The sequence below is a fragment of the Homarus americanus genome, unplaced genomic scaffold (assembly GCF_018991925.1).
Source record: "Homarus americanus isolate GMGI-L3 unplaced genomic scaffold, GMGI_Hamer_2.0 scaffold48016, whole genome shotgun sequence".
Taxonomy (NCBI): domain Eukaryota; kingdom Metazoa; phylum Arthropoda; class Malacostraca; order Decapoda; family Nephropidae; genus Homarus; species Homarus americanus.
The window spans coordinates 3,143,912-3,166,106 of record NW_024755055.1 but is presented as its reverse complement, the minus strand read 5'-3'; the positions used below and the strand labels follow the sequence as shown (position 1 = coordinate 3,166,106).

The window sequence follows — 22,195 nt, the reverse complement described above, 5'->3', positions numbered from 1 at the left end:
AACAATTTCTAGATAAACACCCATGACAACATCTGTCTATACACAATAAAGGAGCACATGAATAATGGCACCCCTGATTATTTGACCTGCTGATGAAACGCCTTCACACTTCACTACCTGGGAGATTGAGTTAGGTTGGATATCATGCCAAGTGGTCATGGGGTGCTAATCCTCATGTAATCTAAATAAAAATCTTACGCTTTTCCTATATATTTGTTCTAATAAATTTCATAGTTTATTTAACCAGTAATAAAATACACATAACTATATTGTTTGTGCTTCATTGTTTCATGTAGTTTATCACATGATTGTTTACTAATTACTGATCACATCACTATTTTCTCTTCAAATGGCAGCTAGCATGGAATACACAGCACCTTGTATCAACCACCAAATACATCCTCAACAAGATACCATCCCAGAATACACTAAAAATACCCCAATAGAATCGGTGATCTTTTGAATACAATAACTTTACAGTTTATTCACCTGATGATTTAATACCCTAATGCAATCTGAGGGGGTTTGGTTAGGTTAGCATTTTGGTGGTTAATCATAAGGTGAAATAAGCTAGGTGGCAAATTTTCAGGAGTTCCACTAATGGTTTTAATATATCTTTCATTTGTTATGCTCATTCTTGTGTGGTGTGGGATGGGCAGTCTGGATTACCACTACCTTCTACCCTGTACTCCCAGCTCTTTCACTTACCCTCATCTGTGTTCCCTAATAAACTTACTCCCAGTTGGTCAAAGATTATATACATCGAGTCAAGTCTTCTATTATAAACAACTTAAAATTCCTTTTCATGATTCTCCAGGTCAGTAACCTATGTTCTCACTTAACCTTGTTCAGTACAGTACTCTCCAACAGCGTAACGGAGCCCATACTTGTCTACAGTGTATAACATAGTCAATACATGCCCAGTGCTTGTCAACAGTGTGTAACAGAGCCCATACATGCCCAGAGCTTGTCAACAGTATGTAACAGAGCCCATACATGCCCAGAGCTTGTCAACAGTATGTAACAGAGCCCATACATGCCCAGAGCTTGTCAACAGTATGTAACAGAGCCCATACATGCCCAGTATTTGTCAACTCCGATTAACAGTGAACAGATCGACCACTTGACTGGCTAGAAAGCTGACAAGCAGCAAAGAAGAAGTCAAGTAGATAATGTGACCAATAATGAGTGTGTAATGTTTATTAGTCACAGTAAAAAAATTAATATTTGCATTACCTCAGTAAAGCATAAATAATGTTACTGCACAAATGATGCACCATTATGCTTTAACCACATCATAGATTATTTAGTGCCATTATAATTTTCTAACAAACATGAATTCAGTTCTGTTTAAGAAATATCAAAGAAAAACACACAAAGTAAACAAGAACTAGTGAACAGGTGATCCTAAACACCTGGAGGCTGTTGACAGGCAAAGGCATGTCCCTGGCTGGCTGCTGCATCACTTACTGTAAACCTTCACACCTCTACAAGGAATATTTTAAAGTAAATAGACAGATGTGAGCAGGGGGTTACCGCAGCCAGTGTGACACTACTGAACACGGCAGGTTTTCTCCAGGTACAGTACTATGGTTTCCTCCTGTACTAATGATGGTCATAACAAAAAATAAACCAACTGCGTGAGCAACTAGCATGATGATATATAGTGAAATAATAAATTAAAATTAATAATCAACACTCATAAATATAAACAACAACTTCAATGCAATGTCTTAAAAAAACTGTTACCACAAAAAAGTTCCTTATTTTTATTATGCCCACAATCTTCTTACTGTAATTTTATAACAATGACATAAAACATTTTTACCATGAGACTAAAAAAACAACACACATTCTCCCTCCACCACTGTAGATCATTCTCTTTAGCTGTCCATACCATGTTTATTCTACAATGATGTTCATATTTCATACCAAGGATGCAAAATACACCCATTACATAACACACAAGCACAGTATCACATGCAGGCCTCTGTGTAACCATAAGAAGCAGTCGACATGTTGGCTTCTGATCATGGCAATAAGTCAGGGGTAAAGTGAAGTACAGCAGGTAGATTGGTTATGTATACTGAGGGAAAAAATCACATTATACATGAAGAAAAAAAATAATATTAATTTACCATAAATAAATTTATGTTTAGGTTCCTTTTTATTGAAGCAGAACTTGAATGTGGGAAAACTGACACCAAAATAAAGACGAGCAGAACTACATTATCATCAACATCTTAAGCTTCAACCTTCAACATTCACCATCAAACATACTGTACAGTACCTGAAACGTTTGATGTTGAAGATATTAAATGATGTTATTCTTTGATGATCTAACGCCCCATAGTGGCTCTGATGTTTAAAGCAGCTTATATTCTTCGATAGTTAAGTGACTCAAGCACTAACTGTAGCCTGTCATCTAGTACAAGAGACCATTTATGTAACAGATTATGTATCATATGTTCTTAATACAGAAAATCATGTAGTCCTTTTATTCTCAATACAGTTATGCTTTGGTTAAATTACAATATCCATACAGGAAATACAGAACAAAGACATAATAAGTAACCCGATATATTTACTCCTATAATGAACAAAAAAATACAATATTATAAAGAGGCTCATATTTAATACCAATATTATGACAGTTTTATTCAATTTGATCTTCATATTTGACAAGTTTACAATCCCGAGATGGTGAACTGGCTCACAACCTGGGCCAACCTAACCTAACCATTACAATGAACACTGCCAGAATGAGCCCCAGTCATCATAAGCTCCAATCTTAAGGGGGCCCCCATCATCATAAGCTCCAATCTTAAGGGGGCCTCATCATCATAAGCTCCAATCTTAAGGGGGCCCCATCATCATAAGCTCCAATCTTAAGGGGGGCCCCAGTCATCATAAGCTCCAATCTTAAGGGGGCCCCAGGCATCATAAGCTCCAATCTTAAGGGGGGCCCCAGGCATCATAAGCTCCAATCTTAAGGGGGCCCCAGTCATCATAAGCTCCAATCTTAAGGGGGCCCCAGTCATCATAAGCTCCAATCTTAAGGGGGCCCCATCATCATAAGCTCCAATCTTAAGGGGGGCCCAGTCATCATAAGCTCCAATCTTAAGGGGGCCCCAGTCATCATAAGCTCCAATCTTAAGGAGTCCCCAATCCTGATGGCTAGTTTAATCTAAGGTGGGTCCTATTAAAACTGGGGCCCATTTGAGCTACAAGATTACTGTATATAAAGTGCTTAGGCCATTAGACTCCACTATATACATTAACCCAAGAAAAATCGTGTACCAAATAAAGTATTCTCCTCACAAAACACTAATCAGACCCCTGCCATACAAAAATACCAGAAATATATTTTTTTTCCACATCAAAACTGATATAGTGTAGCGCTATGGGTCATATGAAGATTAGGCAACTCGGTTTATTTCACCTGATGATTGTTAGGTTTGGTTAGGTTGTTAGATTAGGTTAGGTTAGCATTAGGGTGTTTAATCATCAGGTGAAACAAGCTGGGGTGCCTAAGGTTCATATTATCCATTACTAACATATTTTTGTTCCACAGTTTAGCATTTAGTTCTGATAAAACATTAACAAGGAAGTGATTAACATTTAGAAATTCACTCCAATTGCTCAGATGCTCACTCAATGATCAAACAAACTAGAGTGGTCAGAGAACTCCCCAGCAGCACACAAGGACCTCCCCAGCAGTACACTAGGACCTTCTCAGCTACAGACACCTTCAGCAGTAGACAATATTAATTTACCACTGAACAATATGGATTCACAAATCACTCTATACATTCCTTTGGCAAATTTAATACATTAGCAAGATATGTGTGGGGTATTCTTTCTTAACCTTAATCCTTCCTGCTTGTTCAAATTTCAGGTAATGCATTCACATGAAGATTAGACCCCCCACATATTTCACTTGATTAACCACCTTAACACTAATGAAACGGTTTGGTTAAGTTTGGTTAATATTGTTTTAGGTTATGTTATGTTAGGTTAAGTTAAGGTTGGATAAACTTACTTGATAATTAGGTGTAATAAGCAAGGGTTTCTATTCTTCATGTCGTCACTACCACAAACTTTACTAGAAAGTATCAAGAATATTTAGAGTAAAGAATAGATACAGTAAACTCACTTATGTTAAATGGAACCAAGATAAACTTTTTTCATCCTACAAAAGTTTCCTGTTGTTGGTCAGAAAGTTTTAGTTATTGCTACTGAAGAACTGAATGATTTTAATTCCCCCTTGCACTCGTAAAATATAACAATATAGTTCTTTGTTATACAGTATAGTCCAGTGTCCTATATTACTATTTACATTGTTCTACTTACAGTAAATATTAAAAATACAGTACTGACAATATATGTTGGAAGTGGATACCATTAACCAATATTTACTATAAGTACAACAAGGTGTATGACAATATAGGTACAGTACAGCAAGAATCAACTATGCCGCCTTGTTAATTACTAGATACACAGGGAATTGTCAATCAGCTGTAGTATGATTCACTTAAGCCAAACTATTAATCTGGTTAGGCCTCTTCCTTTCAAGCATCATCCTATCGAGTACTGATCTGGACTAAAAATGACCAACTCATCCTCATCATCAACAAACCTATTTAATAAGTTTCTTGTGCTGACGGTTTCTTTACGTTAACATATTGTACTCTTATATACACTTACAATCCAAATTATACTCAAAACAGAATAATACATATGCAAAAACTTTTAAAATAATAAAACTAATACAGTAAGTATGAAATTCTAAATGTCCTATGTATCAAGATTTTATGCCTGTACAAAAATCTAATTATGTTTTTCACTTTAAGCTGTTTTGCACATTTATTTTCATGATGTTTTCTGAATCGACTGTAAACTAACTAGTATACATATAAATACAGCACACTTTAACTTTACAATAACTCAATTATTGTAGCACATCAGTAATATAGCATCTGTCACTTCCTAAACCCACATACACCATCTCTTCTATCATGAGGTCATTTCTTAAGATGGGCACGTACACCAACAAACACTCCCTCTTCATTCTCTGGCTAGGTATAAGGTTTACTGAGGCCTTAATACGCACACACACATCCTCACTCATCTGCTATCATTCATTCTGTCTAGATATCAGGTTTAGTCAGGCCTTGATATAACAGTAAAATGTTCCACCAACCAATACAGGAAATGTCGGTCGTACGTCAATTTCCCGTCTCGTGGGATACGTTAATGAGTGAAAACAATTATCGAGGTACCGTAGCTTAATTGGAGGTGCTCTGGACTGAACCCTAGAGGGGGGACATGTTCAGGTTCAAGTCCATGCCTGGAAAGCTTGGTAAGGTGTTATCTGCTGTGCACCTTACTGTGCATTGAGCCAGCCACTTACCACATCAATGCCCTAAGATAAGTATTATCCTTCTTGTCTGGGCTGCCAACCCGCATTTGACAAAGGACTTCAGTATAAACATCGTTAAGTGTATACTGTAAACTACTTGGTGAACTATGTCGTTTCATATGGGTCATCTTTGAGTGATTAGATAAACTATCTTCACAAAATAAATTTAGGTTTGTGAAGAGCTTCCTAAGTCACAATTTCCTTAACTACTGTTCATTTATCTTAAAAATTGTCATATGGGAAAGATAAGTTTTAACTTCATTTTTTTTATCTATGTGATGGTATCTCCCCGATTGTCCTTATATATTTCTTAGTTTCATTAAATCAAACAAAACATTTATTATCCAGTTATGGTCCAGTTAGCAAATATTTTTTTAATAAAGAGAAACCTAAAGGAAATAATTCTTGTTTATATCAATGTGATGATACAAGTGGAATAAATTGTCAAAAAAAAAGGCAAACTTCAATACACTACATGTACAGTACAGTATTTCAGAGAGCATTAGCTGTATGAAGGATCGAGGCAACACTCTCAGTCATATTAACACGTATTTTTCCACCTTCTACACTCGTCTTGCACCACTCTTTTTGGACCTCCTGAGGATTAGATGCCCCAGCTTATTTGACTTGAAGATTAGACACCCCAGCTTATTTCAACTAAAGATAAAACCATCCTAATGCTATCTGATGAAGTAATGTTAAGTTAGGTTAGGGTGGTTAGTTTAGTTAGGTAAGGTTGGTTAGAGTAGGATAGGGTCATTAGTTGAGGTTAGGGTGGTTAGTTGAGGTTAGTTTACTTATGTCAGGTCAGGGTTATTAGGTTAGAGTAATTCGTTTAGGTTAGGGAGTTTCATCTTCAGGTGAAAGAAGCTATGATGTCTAATCTTCAGGTGAAATAGGCTTGGAGTGTCCAATCTTCATAGGCATTAAGCTGAGAAACAAATTTTCATATGTAATAAACTGATGGGGACCTACTCTTCAGGTGAAATAAGCTGTGGCGTCTAATAATCAGATAAAATAGGATGGTCGAGCTACAGTAAACTTCAGGTGATCCAAAAATTCACTTACTTCCTTGATGTTTGAAAACTTAACGGTAGGTCATCTTAAAGTATCAACTACATGTATATAACAAAGTAACCTTAAATTTTAGGGTCAATACAAATATGGATCAAAATAAACATATGTTATATAATATGGGGCAATATTAAGCCTCTGACCAAGACCTAGATAATCTTACTAAAACTGCAGGTAAGGTTAGATTAGGTTGCAGGTAAGGTAAGGTAGGGTGGAGTAGGGTAACGTAAGTTTAGGGTAGGGTAAGGTAAGGTAAAGCAAAATTAGGTAGGGTAGGATATGTTACACTGTTGTTACATTAGGTTTAGTACAGCCTTGGTTTTAGTGTCCAGGTCCAAATCAGAGGATTCATAAGTCTCTTTTATGTGTGCCTTTGTCATCTATACCGACCAAAAATATTACTACTATTATTCACTACTGAAGTATAAAATATATACAAATTCTTAAACAAGAAAATATTTTTCATACTTTAAAAACTTATACAAAAAATGAAGTAGTGATGGGTCAAGGAATGTAAAATATTTACACCAGAAAGAGCAAATAGATTATTTTATTTCCTTTCATGTTCCATTTATATAAATTCATTCCATTTTCTTTTCATAATTAAAGTGTCTGGGATCTGAAACTCTCAAAATCTCTTTTACCGTTAACTGCAAACACCACAGACGTGCACACCTGGGTACACTGCACACAGACTTACATGTACACACACACACATTATACTAATGCAGACCAATGTGAAATATATTCTTATACCCAGAGGGACATACCCCTCTTAAGTATACCTTCTGCTAAAGGTTAAATGTCAGGAAATGGCATAAAAGTCGACATATTATATTATCAAGTCTAAAAAAAGGTATAAGGTACATGCTATATTTAAAACCTGTTACTGAATCTCATCCTGTAGTCTGGAATACTGTACATTATGGTACTGTACTGTATTCAAGCAAGCTAACTGAATACTATAAATAAATCACAGATTTTGACAACTGTTCTACATTTCAGGGCTTTTATTTTTCAGAGTTGATAGAAGAAATAGATGTGCCACTGTGCCAGCACCTTAGAAAATACCAAATTAATATCAAAGAGGCATAATCAGTGTAATATTTTGTTTTGTATAATAATAGATATATTGTTTTATGTTTAAAATTGTACACAATCTGTATTATATTAATTCTAATGCCTACAATATATATATATATATATATATATATATATATATATATATATATATATATATATATATATATATATATATATATATATATATATATATATATATATATATATATATATATATATATATATATATATATATATATATAAGTCAGTGAAAATCAATAAGTGATAAACAACCCTCTGAAAAAATATAGCCTTCCTAAGCCAAATATCCAAGTTTTCCAGTATCTGGGCTGTATCTTCCTCACAGCTTACTCAGCTTAATCTTAATGGGGCACTTCCCTATACAAAATTATCTTAAGGAAAATGTACAAAACTTTAATCCAATAAAATTTCAAAACTTTGAACCCTAAAAAAATAATTTAAAAAGTTTAACAGTGAGCCACAAGTATTTATATACAGCAACTAGTAAGGTGTAGCGACGTATGGCCTCCTCTCACACTACTGGTGGTGCACCACACCAGCTTCAAACCACACTTCCATAGTACTGTACTTAAAATGACTTTCTAACCAATGATTATTATTCATCTGTTAGCTGTACAAGATGCCAAACTTTATCATCAAAGACAGAAAGTGACAACTATTTCATCAATAACAAATTTTTTGGACAATTACAGTAATAAAAAAAATAATAATAAACAACACAGGGTCTACATGGTTAATTACAGACACCCCATAAAGACAAAGAAACTAATACAGGAACAGGGATCTTCTGGGGGCTAGCATACAAGAAGGGCGTGGTCTTAGCTTTGGTGATCTAGTCGGGCCAGTAGCCTCTCCACTGCTGCATTCACGTCACCAAAGGTTGCAATAAGGGCTGCAGGGAGAAAGACATTCTTATGTACTGTGTCTTGTGTAATTAAAACTATTAAATTGGCTTAAACTTTTTGAGGAAGATAATAGCAGTATAACACTAGAACTAATTAATTATTCTTATTATAATAATCAACACCAGCCTCTCTTGTCAGGTTATCTCTCCCCATGTCATTCTTGGCCTACCCCTAGCTCTCCTCCCCTCGACCAAAACCATCTCCTCCATTATTTCTAGCAACACCTCACCAATACTCTCAATACCCAGCTGCCCTCTTATCTCTCAACATGTTGCACATTAATATTACCATTACAAAAACAGTGAACAATCAAAGGTGTAAAGAAGGATTCCCATTATCATAATTTCACATGTCCATTTTGCCATCCATCAGCATAACACCAAGCTGTATTAATCTTGTTTCAGTACAGTGAACAAGAAGACACTTACCTTGGAGGTTTGCTTCACGATTAATGAATCCCATGGCAGACAGTTGTTCCAGTTGTGATGCATACTGCTGTTCTGGGTTACCTCCTCCACCACTACCCCCGGTGCCTCCTGTTAGTGCCTGCGACTGTCGATAAATAGTTAAGCATTTCAGAAAGATCCATATGTGAGGCATAAAGTATGACACTAAGTGCCCTTGAATAAATGGATGGATTATCTGAAGATTAATAATCCCAATTGATTTCACCTGATGCTACCTGGTGGGGATTTAATTAGATTATGTTAGCAAAAAGGTGTTTATCACCAGGTGAAACAATCTGTGGGACCTAATCTTCAATAGTGTACTAATTTTACTGAAAGGTATACAGTGGTACCCAATTCTCCACTCCAATTGGGAATCACACCTGGAACCCTGCACCTGTGAGACTAATGCCCTACCAACTCTCCTAACAAAATACAAGAACTGTTTTCCATCTCATCTTGAACTGTCTTCCAGTGCATTGTTTCCCTCACCCTTGTGTGTTTTGCTGGAGAAACTTACTTCTTCATTTACTTGTAAGGTAACCCTCCACTGTACATATTCACACTGGTGCTTATTTTCTACCGTGTCTTCATCAACTCTCACTCTTCTCATCATCAAACCTTCTCTTTTAGTGATAAAGGAGGAGGTCCAGCAGGGATGTAAAAGGGATAAACTTCCTAACTTACAAGACTGGAAAACTGTTATTCCTTTAGTTAATGGAAGTTATGTGTATCCTTTATCAGTGAAAGAAATGAACACTGTTAAACATTTATTTATTCTTTAACTTGACAATTCAGTCCCCGTTTTGAAAACAAAAGCTGCAATACACATTTTTATTCTGGGAAAAGGAATTACATCGCCTACTCATGAATTGTCTCATCTGTACATGGAGACAACAAGTCACTCCTGTAAATTGAATTTGTATTCCATATCTTTGTTCCCTGTTCATGCTTACCATAGTAGACATTAAATTTGCAAAAGCATCAGTGCCCGGAACAAGTCCAGACAAACCACCGCCTGGTGGAGTAGCTGTAGGTGCACTGCCTGTAGTTGTAGATGCTGTTGATGTAGTGGAGCTGGTGGAGGAAGTTGTCGCCGATTGATTTGAGCCTCCTGCAGACGGAATGACTGGTGGTACGCTTAGTCCCATGGAGTTGAATAGACTTGGAGAGGTTTGTCTAAGTTGCTCTAAGCCACTCTGTATCTGAGCCACTGCTGACAGTGCCTGCAATTCCCCCCAAAATTTTACTTAATATTTTCCCTTTTCTATGATTAGTATAACAATCCTGAGCTTATGTTTCTTCTCTATACAGCTTGTTCAGTGTAAGGTGCCATATACTATACAAGTTATGTACAATGAGAATCTTCACAGGTCTATGTATAAATCTATAAAAGGCCTATTAGCAGTGAGGCCCACTTGACACATCACCAAACACACAATCATAATTTACATATGAAATGTGCTTCTTGGGAGAGGTTAACCTCCTTCCAAAGACTGAAATACAGTATTTGATAGAAGATATCTGTCTTCATATTGTTTATCAATAATGCTATTTTCTGGTGCTTAACATACCTGTGGATTGCTCATAAAGTTCTGAACCTCGGGGTTTTGCATCTGATTAAGGAAAGTGGGTAGCATAGTTCGCATCTGCTCTTGAAGAACTTGGTTCCCAGCAAATAAGGGATTTGAACCAATAATTTGTTGAGCTAATTCTGGGTTGGATGACAGACTCTATGGAATAAAGTATAGCATTAGTCAGTACTATTCAAATAACATGTTCTATGGGTCAATTATCACAAACAATACATGAGAAGAATTCAAGTGCTGAAAACCAATGTGAATCCCAGATAATGAAGAACATACACACATTTTCTAGTTGTAGAAGCATTATTTACCTGGAACATGGCTTGGGTGTATGGAGCATTGATCATAGATGACATCAACTGTGGGTTCTCCATCATCTGTTGCATAAGTGATTGCATTCCTGGACTTTGCAACATCCCCGACAACCCCAGTCCACCCAAGCCTGGGGTAGTCGTGGAATTGGAGGACGTAGAGGTAGTATTTTGAGATGTCGTGTTGGCGGTGCTTGTGCTTGACGAAGTTGTGGCTGGCGTGGTGGACCCTGGTGTTGACCCGCGTGGTGCCCAAGGGTTTGGCATGGGGTCACTATTTTCACGGCCAGCTTGGGCAGCATCTTCTCAATTTAGGGAAGAAGAAAGTCATAAGGTAAGATATAAGGAAAATAAAAGTATCCACTACTCAGAGAGTTAAGCTCTGAACCTCAAGAACTATTTCATAGTTTGTGTGGCAACAGAGCTTTTCTGTTAGCTGTGTTACAAGCAATATTTTCAGAAACATCACCACTGGGTAATGGGTAATCATTCCATTCCCATGTCCTTTAGAACTCTGCAACCAGAGGAGAGGAAGAGACAAAGCTGGGACATACTTAAACAATTCCAAATCTTCCCCTTCATGTGAAAAAATGTTTCCCACTACACACAAGGGTTTTCATGAAGATTAAAGCCCTCACTTCTTTCACCTGATCATTAAACACTCTAATGCTAACCTAACCAACTCCTTCCATAATATATCTCCCTAAACCTCTCTTACAATTCTCACAAATTTCCTTCAATTGTACAACAGACCTTCGATATTTTGGATCTCAACCTTTATAAAAATCTTCCTGTCCACCTCACACACTCTTTACAGTACTGCCAGACCACACACTCTTTACAGTACTGCCAGACCACACACTCTTTACAGTACTGCCAGACCACACACTCTTTACAGTACTGCCAGACCACACACTCTTTACAGTACTGCCAGACCACACACTCTTTACAGTACTGCCAGACCACACACTCTTTACAGTACTGCTAGATCACACACTCTTTAATTCCATAAGCTAAGACCTCCTTCATCACCTTAATTTACACGTTGATGTACCTTGAGTAGTACCAAGAGTGACACCCCCCCCCCCATCTCCTTCCTATCATCCACCTCTCTTTCTTATACACTCCTTTAATAAATCCTTCTCTCCACATCACCTCACTAAACCCTGGTCAGATATATTATATTTCCAACATTTCTTGAGAGTTCTATGTCTCCTCTTCATTTCTTTGACAAAAAAAAAAAGAGATATTCTATGATGATTAGCACCCCAGCTTATTTCACCTGATAATTAAACACCCTAATGCCATCTTATCTTAACCTCCCCCCACAGGTAGCATTAGGATGCTAAACCGTCAGGTAAAACAAACTCGGAGTTGCTCACCTTCATATGATTCAGAGTAACTTTATATAATCTTACCAGCAGCACTGTTGTTACCCATGAGAGAAGCGAAGGGATTTGGACCAAACTGTTCCTGTGCAGCGTTCAGCATGGGTTCCTGAATATCTCTGTACATTCTCTGTAGGGCGCTGTACCCACCTGTAAAGTACAATGACAACACTCAGACGTGCTGTGTTAGTCTGTCTACACCGAGTACCAGAGTTATTAGGGTACACACACACACCCCTGTTCATATATGTTGCTTGTTGTTGGTGGTGTACACAATGCTGCATATGTTGTTGGTGGTGTACACAATGTTGTATGTTGGTGTGTACACAAATGTTGCTTGTTGTTGATGGTGTACACATTGCTGTATGTTGGTGGTGTACACAATGCTGCATATGTTGGTGGTGGTGTAAATCAATGTTTCCTGAAAACACTTCTCAAAGAATGGTTCAGTACACTTAACACACATCTGCTTAATCTTTGTAAACCTTCCTGCTGTATTGTACACAGGTAGTTAAGGTAGGGTAGCCTTTAAGACCAACATGGTGTAGTGGATAAGCTGCCCGACTACCAACCGTGGTGGCCTGGGTTTGATCCCAGCACCCAGAAGTGAAAATTGTTTACATTTATAATGCTTTATCACCTCAAACCATAATCCACATTCTCCTGAGATGAAATAAGTGTATTATTCTATGGCCACCTTACCAATGCCTACACATCAGTTATGAGATAAGAGAATTCACCACTACAATATATCCTCACTTTGTTTTGTTAAAAAATGGCTCTCTTTAGACCCCCAGATTCTGATGATGTTTTATGACCTGCCCGATTCCTAATATCGCTCTCATTTTAAATGGCATGTAGAATATGTTCTCTCGTGTGTACCATCTGGCTTTCCACACATGAATCTTAAACAAACTCTTTCCTCTAATGTTAATTTCTCTGTCATCTTCACTAAGTTGATTCCTTTAAATTAAAAAAAGGGGAGGGGGGGAGGGCAATCAATATTCCTATGGTGTAAGAACATAAGAATGGAGGAAACTGCAGCAGGCCTATTGGTCCATACTAGGCAGCCCCGTTTACACCCAACCCCTATCGCTCATATATCCATCCAACCTACTGTATGCTTGAAGCTACACAGCGTGTTGAAGTTTACGATGATGTTTGGTAACTTGTTCCACTCATCCACTACTCTTTCCAAACCAATGTTTACCCATCTCACGCCGAAATCTAAATTTGTCCAATTTAAAACCACTGCTACGAATTTGCTCCTGGTTGGGTAGTTGAGTACCTCTGTTATATCACCTTTGTTTAACCCAGACTTCCATATATACACCTCAATCATATCGGCCCTCACTCTAAGTCTCAAGGAAGTGCAAATTAAGATGCAATAATCTGTCTCTGTACTCCAGGTTACTAATGCCCGGGATTAGTCTTGTCATCCTCCTCTGGGGAGAACATATGTACTTATGTGAGCACTTTCACATTATCTTCCATACGGTACTTGTTTTGGGTCACTCTTTCCATTCCTATCTTGTCCCCTTGATCCACCCAAACAAAAGTAGGAGGGAGTTAACTGTAACAGGAACATTCAATCCTGTATAATAAATGATCTAAGCCATTTCTTTAGTTAAAAGGGAACTTTTTAGCTGCCAACAGCCTCAGTGTGCTTCAGTGGTGCAGTTTTCTTTTAATTTCCATGTTTGTGGACACTCTAGATACATTCATAACTAAACTCACCTACTAACCTGGAATTGATTCAAGATTGGAGAGTGCTCGATCATGAGATCTCATGAGCTCTTGCAACATAGCAGGATTTCGGGCAAGTTCCATTGTCTGTCTCAGCATCTCTGGGTTGTTAAGCATGTGAGAAATTTCAGGATTGCGCTGTGGACAAAAAAACAATATGTTAGTTCTCAGGTAGCAATAAGTTGTTCAATCAACAGGTGAGCTAATCTATATGTGAGGCTAAATGCTCGTGTCAATACTTACTTCCATCAGCTGTTGCATCTGTGGGTTGGAGGTGATGATGGCACGCATATACTCCGGGTTATTCATCAGCTGCTGGACGAAGGGATTATCCATTATCTGTCTCATCATTTCTGGGTTACCGAGCATTTCCCTTTGCATCCGTTGCTGCAGCTCTTGAAAGTTGGGGTTACCTATCCCCATGCTTCCTAGCCCGCCCAGTCCGCCCATACCGAGGCCGCCTAACCCACTCAACCCAGCAAAGGGGTTAGGCGAGTTGGCCTGGTTGTTGGAGGCTGTGTTTGAGCTTGTGGACGGGGTGGCTTGGTTGCTTGTGGTGGAGGTGGAGGGACGGTTGTTGGGTTGTGTTCCTCCGCTCGATCCGCCCTTGATGACTAAGTGCACTGTCAGGCCATCCTTAATGTTATGATGATTCAGCTTCTCACCTGTCAGAAACAACGATTGATTTAAATAACAAAATACACAGGTAATTCAACATTAAACTCACTATTAAAACAACTAAAACACACTTGACTACACTATTTGTTTACAACTACAGTACCTCGCCCTTTCCTCCCACATCAAAGTCATAATAATACTAATGCTACAGTCAGCCCATCCATCTGTAGTACATTACCTGGTAAGAACTTAATAAATTTATCATTGATGCCTATCCCCTGAACTTTCCCTTAAGGATAATAATAATAATGGAAGCCCCTCAAATTCGAGGATGGTCGGCCCAAGGGCCTCCTAGGCGTGAATTTGTTAAGGTGTAGAAGCTGTTGCCAACACAACAACCACACCCTAAGTTAACGAGCTGCATGACCCAGTGTCAAGGAATAGTCCGAGAAGCATGGACAGCTTGCTAACTGCACTGGCTAACCATTACCCTGGAATATGATTAACATCCAGGTTCCCAATTACTACTGGGTAGACAGAGGTAAATGGCGTAAAGAAACTTGCCCATAGTTTCACCCTGCTCGAGGATCGAATTTGGGTCCGCTCGCTTGCGAGGCGAGGATGCTGACCATTACACCACAGGTCGCCACCCTTAAGGATATACAGTACAGTATTTACCCTATTTACTACAAAAAGAAAATTTAATATAATCAGCCTACGGTATTTCCACTAAAACAAAAAAAAAACAAATATCCCATCACTTAACATTGCCCTAGAATTACCAAAACTCACTCTGAGTATTTCACACAAACACACAAAAGACTTACCATCCTTCAATATTTTACCAGCAAATATGAGGCAGACTTGCTCCAGAGCCGCATTAAACTTTTCACTGACCACCTCACGTAGCTGAAAGGAGAGAGAGAGAGAGAGAGTTATGAGGGTATTTAAACCACCTTAAGTCTTCATTAACATTGTGTTCTCGTACTTTCAATCTTAGTATAGAGGTACAGTACAGTATTTAATTTCATCATCCAGTTATTCAAGTTATGGTTTGGTTCACCTGAGCTCATTTCACCTAATGATTAAAACACCTTAACACCAATCTAATATACCCTAAAATAGTTCTAGTATACAGTATATAATCTTGTCGGGTTACCATTTGGTAGTCCGTCAATATTATTGGAAAATTCGGGATAAGTCCTCGGGTGTGGGTAGGCACCCGAGAGACTTATCCCTCAAACTAGTTACAGTATATATGAATAGAAAACGTCTCTGACATACAATACTATACGTAAATTAAGAGGAGATAATAAAGAAAATAAATATTTAAATGTCCTAATTACCAGTTCCAATGGAAATGTATATATTTTTAAGAGATCGCCGTGTACCCCCGTGGCGTCGTACCTTCAACTCCGAATATTTTTCGTCTCCCCATCGCCCTGCTCCAATTTTATCAAGTACATTGCATTCCTACAATCATCCTTTTATAGCTTCAAGTATGGTAAGTAACACACTTTTGTTTAATAGATAGCTGTAATGCAATTTCCAATTCGCCAATACAGGCAGTCCCCGACTTACGACCGACTCGTCTTACGTCCACCCGCACTTACGACCGCCTCAGTCGTACCAAAATGTGGTCAAATTATGTATTTTTGAGTCCCAAAGTCAGGACACAGACAAAATTTTCATCTGTAATTCACTTTAAAATGGCTGGCAAGCTTAAAAGTGAGTGTTTTGTGGTGCTGAGAATAAAAAGAGACCCAAATTTTCGATTTTCTATGTGTTATTTAAGCAGGTTACTTAAAATATTTTTTTTAGAAGACATGTTCAAATTCAGGGTAAGAAAAAAGTGCCAAAATTGATTAATGATGTTTTCAATCACTCGATTTAAATCGTGTCAGTTCTATCTTGCATCACCGGAGCAACAATAAACAAAAGTTAAATATACTATGGATAAATTTCTTAAGGAAATTCTCTGTAATAGCAATGCAGATGACCTGTTCATTTACATTTATCTTAGATAAGGGGTACCATTCCTCTCGAGTTGCGGGGTTCGGGTTACTAAATAGTAATCCGATGTTCGGGATTGATATTAGAGTTTGACGAATCCATTTGTCGGGTTACCAAACGGTAACCCGACATTCGGGATTGCTCTTCGGTCTTGCTGCCCCGAATGTTTAAAAAATGGCCAAGTATCTGACAGGTTGTCTTGGGTGTAAGAGTATCTTTTCCTATTACAGACATATTATAGTGGAGCATGTAGGCAATAGGTAAGCAGAAGGATATGCAGGAATTTGCCCAAACAATGGAGGTGGTATTTCCAGCCTGGCCCGTGCGCCCAAACTGAGATGCCAGCACGGCATGTTAACAGAATGTGTACTGTACAGTATCGGTTTTGTCAAACATTATCAACCAACAGTTTTAACAGACTTTTAGCTTTAGCGGCAATGGTGTTCCCCTATTAGTCCATTAACTCGAGGGTTTACTGTACAGTAGGGTACAAAATGAAGAGATGTGAAGATTAGACCCCAACTTATTACACCTGATGATTAAACAACCAACCAGTAATAGTACCTGTATGTGGTTATGTTAGAATAGTTAATCTCCAGGTAAAATAAGTGTCTAATCGTCATGTAATCCAAATGAAATTGTGTCACCTTTACATAAGACTGTACTGTATTAATATATGGTTAACATTTAAATTACATTAAAATACAGCAGAATTGTCCACAACTGGTTATCCCAAATTGACCCCCTAGCACCAAGAGAATTCCCTGGGCAATAATGAGGATGGTAGAGGAGTTGTCTTACCGGTGACAAAAGTTTCCTATAAGCCCGACAAACTCAACTGAGCAAACTTGACCTTGAAATACATTCCAAGACCCCAAGTTACAGCATACACAGTGTACAGTATACTGCACTCATACTGTCAATGCTATAACCCATAGTTTCATTAATTTATATATAGAAGAGAAGAGAAAAGAGTACAGTATATTATACTGTATGATGAAAGATTCCCTCTGCAGCTCACCCATGTACAGCACTATACTGTACTATGATGACAAAGCTCAAGTATTATAATGACTTAGTACATCCCTTATCATGATGAACAAGAACCTAATAAGTTTTTCAAACTGTACTTCTGTATTTATTTTTTGCCAGTTATATCAAAGTTTAAAAGTAGCACAACCCTATTTTTGGCATGTGTGTGTGTGTGTGTGTGTGTGTGTGTGTGTGTGTGTGTGTGTGTGTGTGTGTGTGTGTGACCCTTAAAAACCATGCTATATTTTTTGTATTATTACCTGAACCTGTATCACTTTGTATGTACAGCACCTTGGCTTAGATTAACGAGCTTAATTTACCCTTACAACAGGTATGATGCCACTCTAACACTAAACTCTCCTCCCTATTATGTTACTGTTTAATAAGCTGGAGGGGGAGGGAGCTAATCAACAGGTGATCTGAACCAATTAACAAGATAACCCAGTTCTCAATGTACAGTAGCGGTACCCTCCACCTGCTGTTATAGTTTTCCCCATTTCACAGTACTGTAATATGGTTCAATATACAGTACAGTATATCATGCAAAACCTGTGTATTCTGAGGCAGCAAACAAAACACATCACCTGAAGATTAGACACCCTGGCTTATTTCACCCACCATTAAAATCCCTATGTTACCTGGAGGAATTGGATTAAGTTGGCTTTGGAAGGGTTGATATGGGTTATATTAGGATTAGAGTGGCTAATCTTATTTAGGCAATGTAAACTGGGGGTGCTAATCTTCAGGTGATCCAACACGACCATCACACATCCATGATGTGTCCATAAGCTTCTATCCACATTATGAATGAAGATTTCTTGGGAAAAATAAATAAAAATAAAATAATATGATCAAGATGTAAAGAACCTCCCTCAGTCCCTCACCTTAACTTCAACAGTAAACAAAATCCCATCCTCTATATATATATATATATATAAACAACTAAGTCCTCTTTAGCTTGACTCTCAAAGGAAGTTTAACAAGTGTCAAGGGAATGATGCCAATCCATTTCCTGATACAGAATTTTCTAATGGTAACTTTATACTGTACAACTTTAACTCATGAAATGTAAATACAGTAGGAGGGAGAATAAGGCACAGATATATGACCATAGTGATGAATATGTTACTCTGAAGAGCCACACTCTTGTCAGCCGCCATGTTCTAACACAAGCCATGTGGTGGGCTCAACAAAACAAACCTAACTTAACCACTAAACCCTGAATGACATCACAAACACCCTAAACTAAACCTATGTTACATAACCCAACAAAATAGTGGTAATACATAACAAAATGCTCACATCCACAGATATTTCTATAATAGTTGCTTTTTTTATCCAACTATAAAAGATATACTACAGTATAGTATTACTCATTGTATTGTACAGGTATTAGAAACTTTTTGTATTTTCAATCATCACTGAAAACATTTTTCAATCATTTGTGAGGTTTATTATGTTAGGTCTGTTGTATGTGTGTGGTAGCAGCCATGATCCTCCTGACTCATGGCAGTGTGGTAGTTAAGATAGATACAGTACTGTATATGTATAGAGGTAAAACAAGACTATAGTTGCACACCTGAACCACCAACTTGAGGACATTTTTCCACAGCTAAAACCTTGCTCATCTCATGAAGACATAATATGGATGAGGGAAACATTTAGTGTACCTCTACAATATTGGAGTTTTTATCATTTTTCTGTCTTGTATCTACTGTACACTTGTTCAGTCATAAAGTAAACCAACCTAATTCATCTATCCTATAATAACAGTTTTTATCTGTTAACAAAAACAATACAATATAACACCCCAGACGTAACAATGGAGAGCTTTGGCTTTTGGCGCTTCATTACAGAAAATACTGTCCAGTATCATAAAATTATAAACTGCAAAACATATTCCTCATCCTTTTGTCATCCTCCTTATGAGGTAAGAAAACTTCTCTTCTAAGGTTGAAATGTCCTCGAGTTGGTGGTTCAGGCAGGCAACCGTTACCGATAAAAATAGACACATAAGAACATAAGAAAGTGGGATACTGCAGGAGGCCGACTGGCCCATACAGGGCAGATCCCTTTCACACCCATCCCAGCACTTCCATGTGCCTATCCAACTTCGTCTTGAAGCTCCCTAGCGTCCCCGATCCTACTATAGCACTCGGTAGCCTATTCCACATATCCACAACTCTATTACCAAACCAGTGCTTGCCTATATCCTTTCTGAATCGGAATTTATCTAATTTAAAGCCATTTGTTCTAGTTATGTCGTTATTACTGAGACAGACATTGATATTCATTCATTAAAATTGTCATTTTCGCAGTGGTTCATCACATACACACAAACAGTAAAGAGAGAGATATATACAGTATAATATGGATAGGTAAATATTCAGTAAAATCATCATAATAATTCACAAGTTTCTAGCACAATACAGATACAAGTCAACATATGATGAATAACTCAGGTTTACCCAATAAAGGTTTTAGTTAACCATTGGTAATAAAGTATTTAAAGGGCATAAAGTAACTTTTACCTTTTTCCTCCTCACCACGGATCGGCTCGTTAGCTGCCTTTGTTAACATCCAACGAGGCTTCAACTTTTCAAAGTACAAAATACTGCAATATTATGTAGTTTTTTGTTTATAAAATGAAACAACCTAACCTAACCTTAACTCAAGCGTCAACTAACCATTATTATATTATTTAGGTTGGGTTAGGTTAGGTGAGGTCAGAATAATTTTGTAAACGATAAATTACATATTATATCAGTTTTACCAAATGTCAGAAAGGGTTCTCATGATATAAAGCCAGTTTAATACAGAAATACCCAAGCTTAATACACATTGTAAAGCTTAATACATTCAGCTTACCCTCACGTCCATCCCTTGTCCCCCCCCCCCCTCCCCAGAACTATACCTCAAAACTCAATCTATTTATGGATATTTTGGATGGTGGCTTGAATGTAAGGTGTGGTAGTGGCTGGCCTCACAGTACTAGCAGATGAGGAGCCATAGAGTAGAATGTAGAGAGATTATAAGAGAATTACTACTGACAACACAAGCTGGCATGCCTAGACGTGACAAGAGGCTCCTCACTCTTACTTACGTCTTTTACACTTGCATCTTCTTCTACTTCCACCGATTGCTTATCTTTCGCTGTTTTTACCGTCAGGCTGATCTTTTTGGTGCCTTCACTACCTTCAGCCATCGTTAAATAAGGTTATATAGGACGATAACACTCCACAATTGTGATCAATCTGAATGACGAAACATGATGAGTCACATAAGACACTTTATATACATTTTATATTGACATCATAATTAATACCGATATATAAATATACGTGTAAATAAACTTTAGATATTCTTAGAAAATTATGTAATTGGATATTTATTTAATATTTTTCCATATTCAGTTTATCATAGACTTTTATTTGCCTCTGGAGTATAATGTTGGTTCAGTGGCGGGAAATAATGACGTCGTCTGCATGTATTTAAAATTATAAATCATCATTAATGTCTTATTTTATTATAAATGCCTTAGTTTATATAAATTTTCAAAAAATCGTAAAGGATATTGATTCATGATTGTGTGAACTTTGTACGACTTACAAGAAACACTATGGACTGTACTGAAATGTGCGATATACAGTATTGGAATATTTTATAAACTATATATCTACGATACTAATGGACGAGAAATATACATTTTATTTTGTCTATAATGATGAAAAATAAACCAGCATCATTATTATCCTCCATCTTCGTATATTATTAGATTTTATAATACCAAGACGTGAATGCCTTACTTCTCTACCTATTTACTTCTGTAATATAGTAATTTATATTCCTTTTTGGTCAAACTTCCCAAAATTACTTTAATATTAATGAAATGTTTCATTTGAATATTTATTATGTATTATATAACTTGGAAAGACTGATAAATAGTGTTACATCATTTTTTTTGGTACAGGATCAGCTGGTGAACCCAAGACCAAGTCCCCGAATCTCTGAACCCTGTGATGTAAAAAGTCTTATACAGTATTTCTTTTCTTGAAACTTTATTTTTTCTCATATTATTAATATTTATGTTTCTTATGACTAAATGTATTCACATAATAAATGGAAGGATGTACAAAATGCAGATGGCCTTACAAGATGTATGTGAATTAAAGATGCAATGTGTGTTTTCAAGCCCTGCTGAATTATTGATTAATCTTTTATATCATGTTACTAAGATTAGTCATGGGGAATATTAATACAAATAATATGATAAAAATCAATTTCCTTTGTTTAGAAATAAGCTGGATGTGATATTCCCGTAAAAGGGTTCAAGGTTAGGGGTTTGGTAATATTCATTCTGAAAGACGAAAACAAACTGAAATACTCTACTTATATATAACAAGAACAAAATATACCCAAATTTATCAACGATTTCATCAATATTAAGCTTCTCCAAAATAACACATTCAATGTTCATTAGAGACAGAGAATTGAGACGTTGCTAAGACATCGTTGAACGCTGTTCATGTTTTATACGCTTAAACTTCGAG

At 37.2% G+C, this 22,195-nt stretch overlaps 1 protein-coding gene across 2 annotated transcripts; it reads right to left on the bottom strand.

The window, feature by feature from the left end:
* Nucleotides 1–1,755: 1,755 nt before the first annotated feature.
* Nucleotides 1,756–20,915, bottom strand: LOC121856221 (ubiquilin-1-like). 2 transcript variants are annotated; one of them, XM_042351580.1, is made up of 10 exons: nt 20,749–20,915; nt 15,428–15,509; nt 14,226–14,647; nt 13,982–14,120; nt 12,267–12,386; nt 10,849–11,153; nt 10,526–10,684; nt 9,908–10,177; nt 8,934–9,057; nt 1,756–8,492 (listed from the first exon to the last, which is right to left on the bottom strand). In XM_042351580.1, exons 1-10 carry the CDS (start codon nt 20,848–20,850, stop codon nt 8,419–8,421), a joined length of 1,797 nt encoding a protein of 598 aa, XP_042207514.1. In that variant the 5' UTR covers nt 20,851–20,915; the 3' UTR covers nt 1,756–8,418. The 2 variants fall into 2 exon arrangements, with proteins under 2 accessions (XP_042207514.1, XP_042207515.1); XM_042351581.1 differs by having other exon boundaries at nt 10,849–11,150.
* Nucleotides 20,916–22,195: the final 1,280 nt, after the last annotated feature.

Bases quoted from the DNA above. Each gene is read 5' to 3' on its own strand.
- LOC121856221 (XM_042351580.1), bottom strand. From the start codon at position 20,850: ATGGCTGAAGGTAGTGAAGGCACCAAAAAGATCAGCCTGACGGTAAAA. The intron at 10,685-10,848 runs GTAAATAATGCT...TTTATTCCATAG, and splicing joins ACACCCAAGCCATGTTCCAG to AGTCTGTCATCCAACCCAGA. The intron at 9,058-9,907 runs GTAAGCATGAAC...ATTTATCGACAG, and splicing joins CAAATTTAATGTCTACTATG to TCGCAGGCACTAACAGGAGG.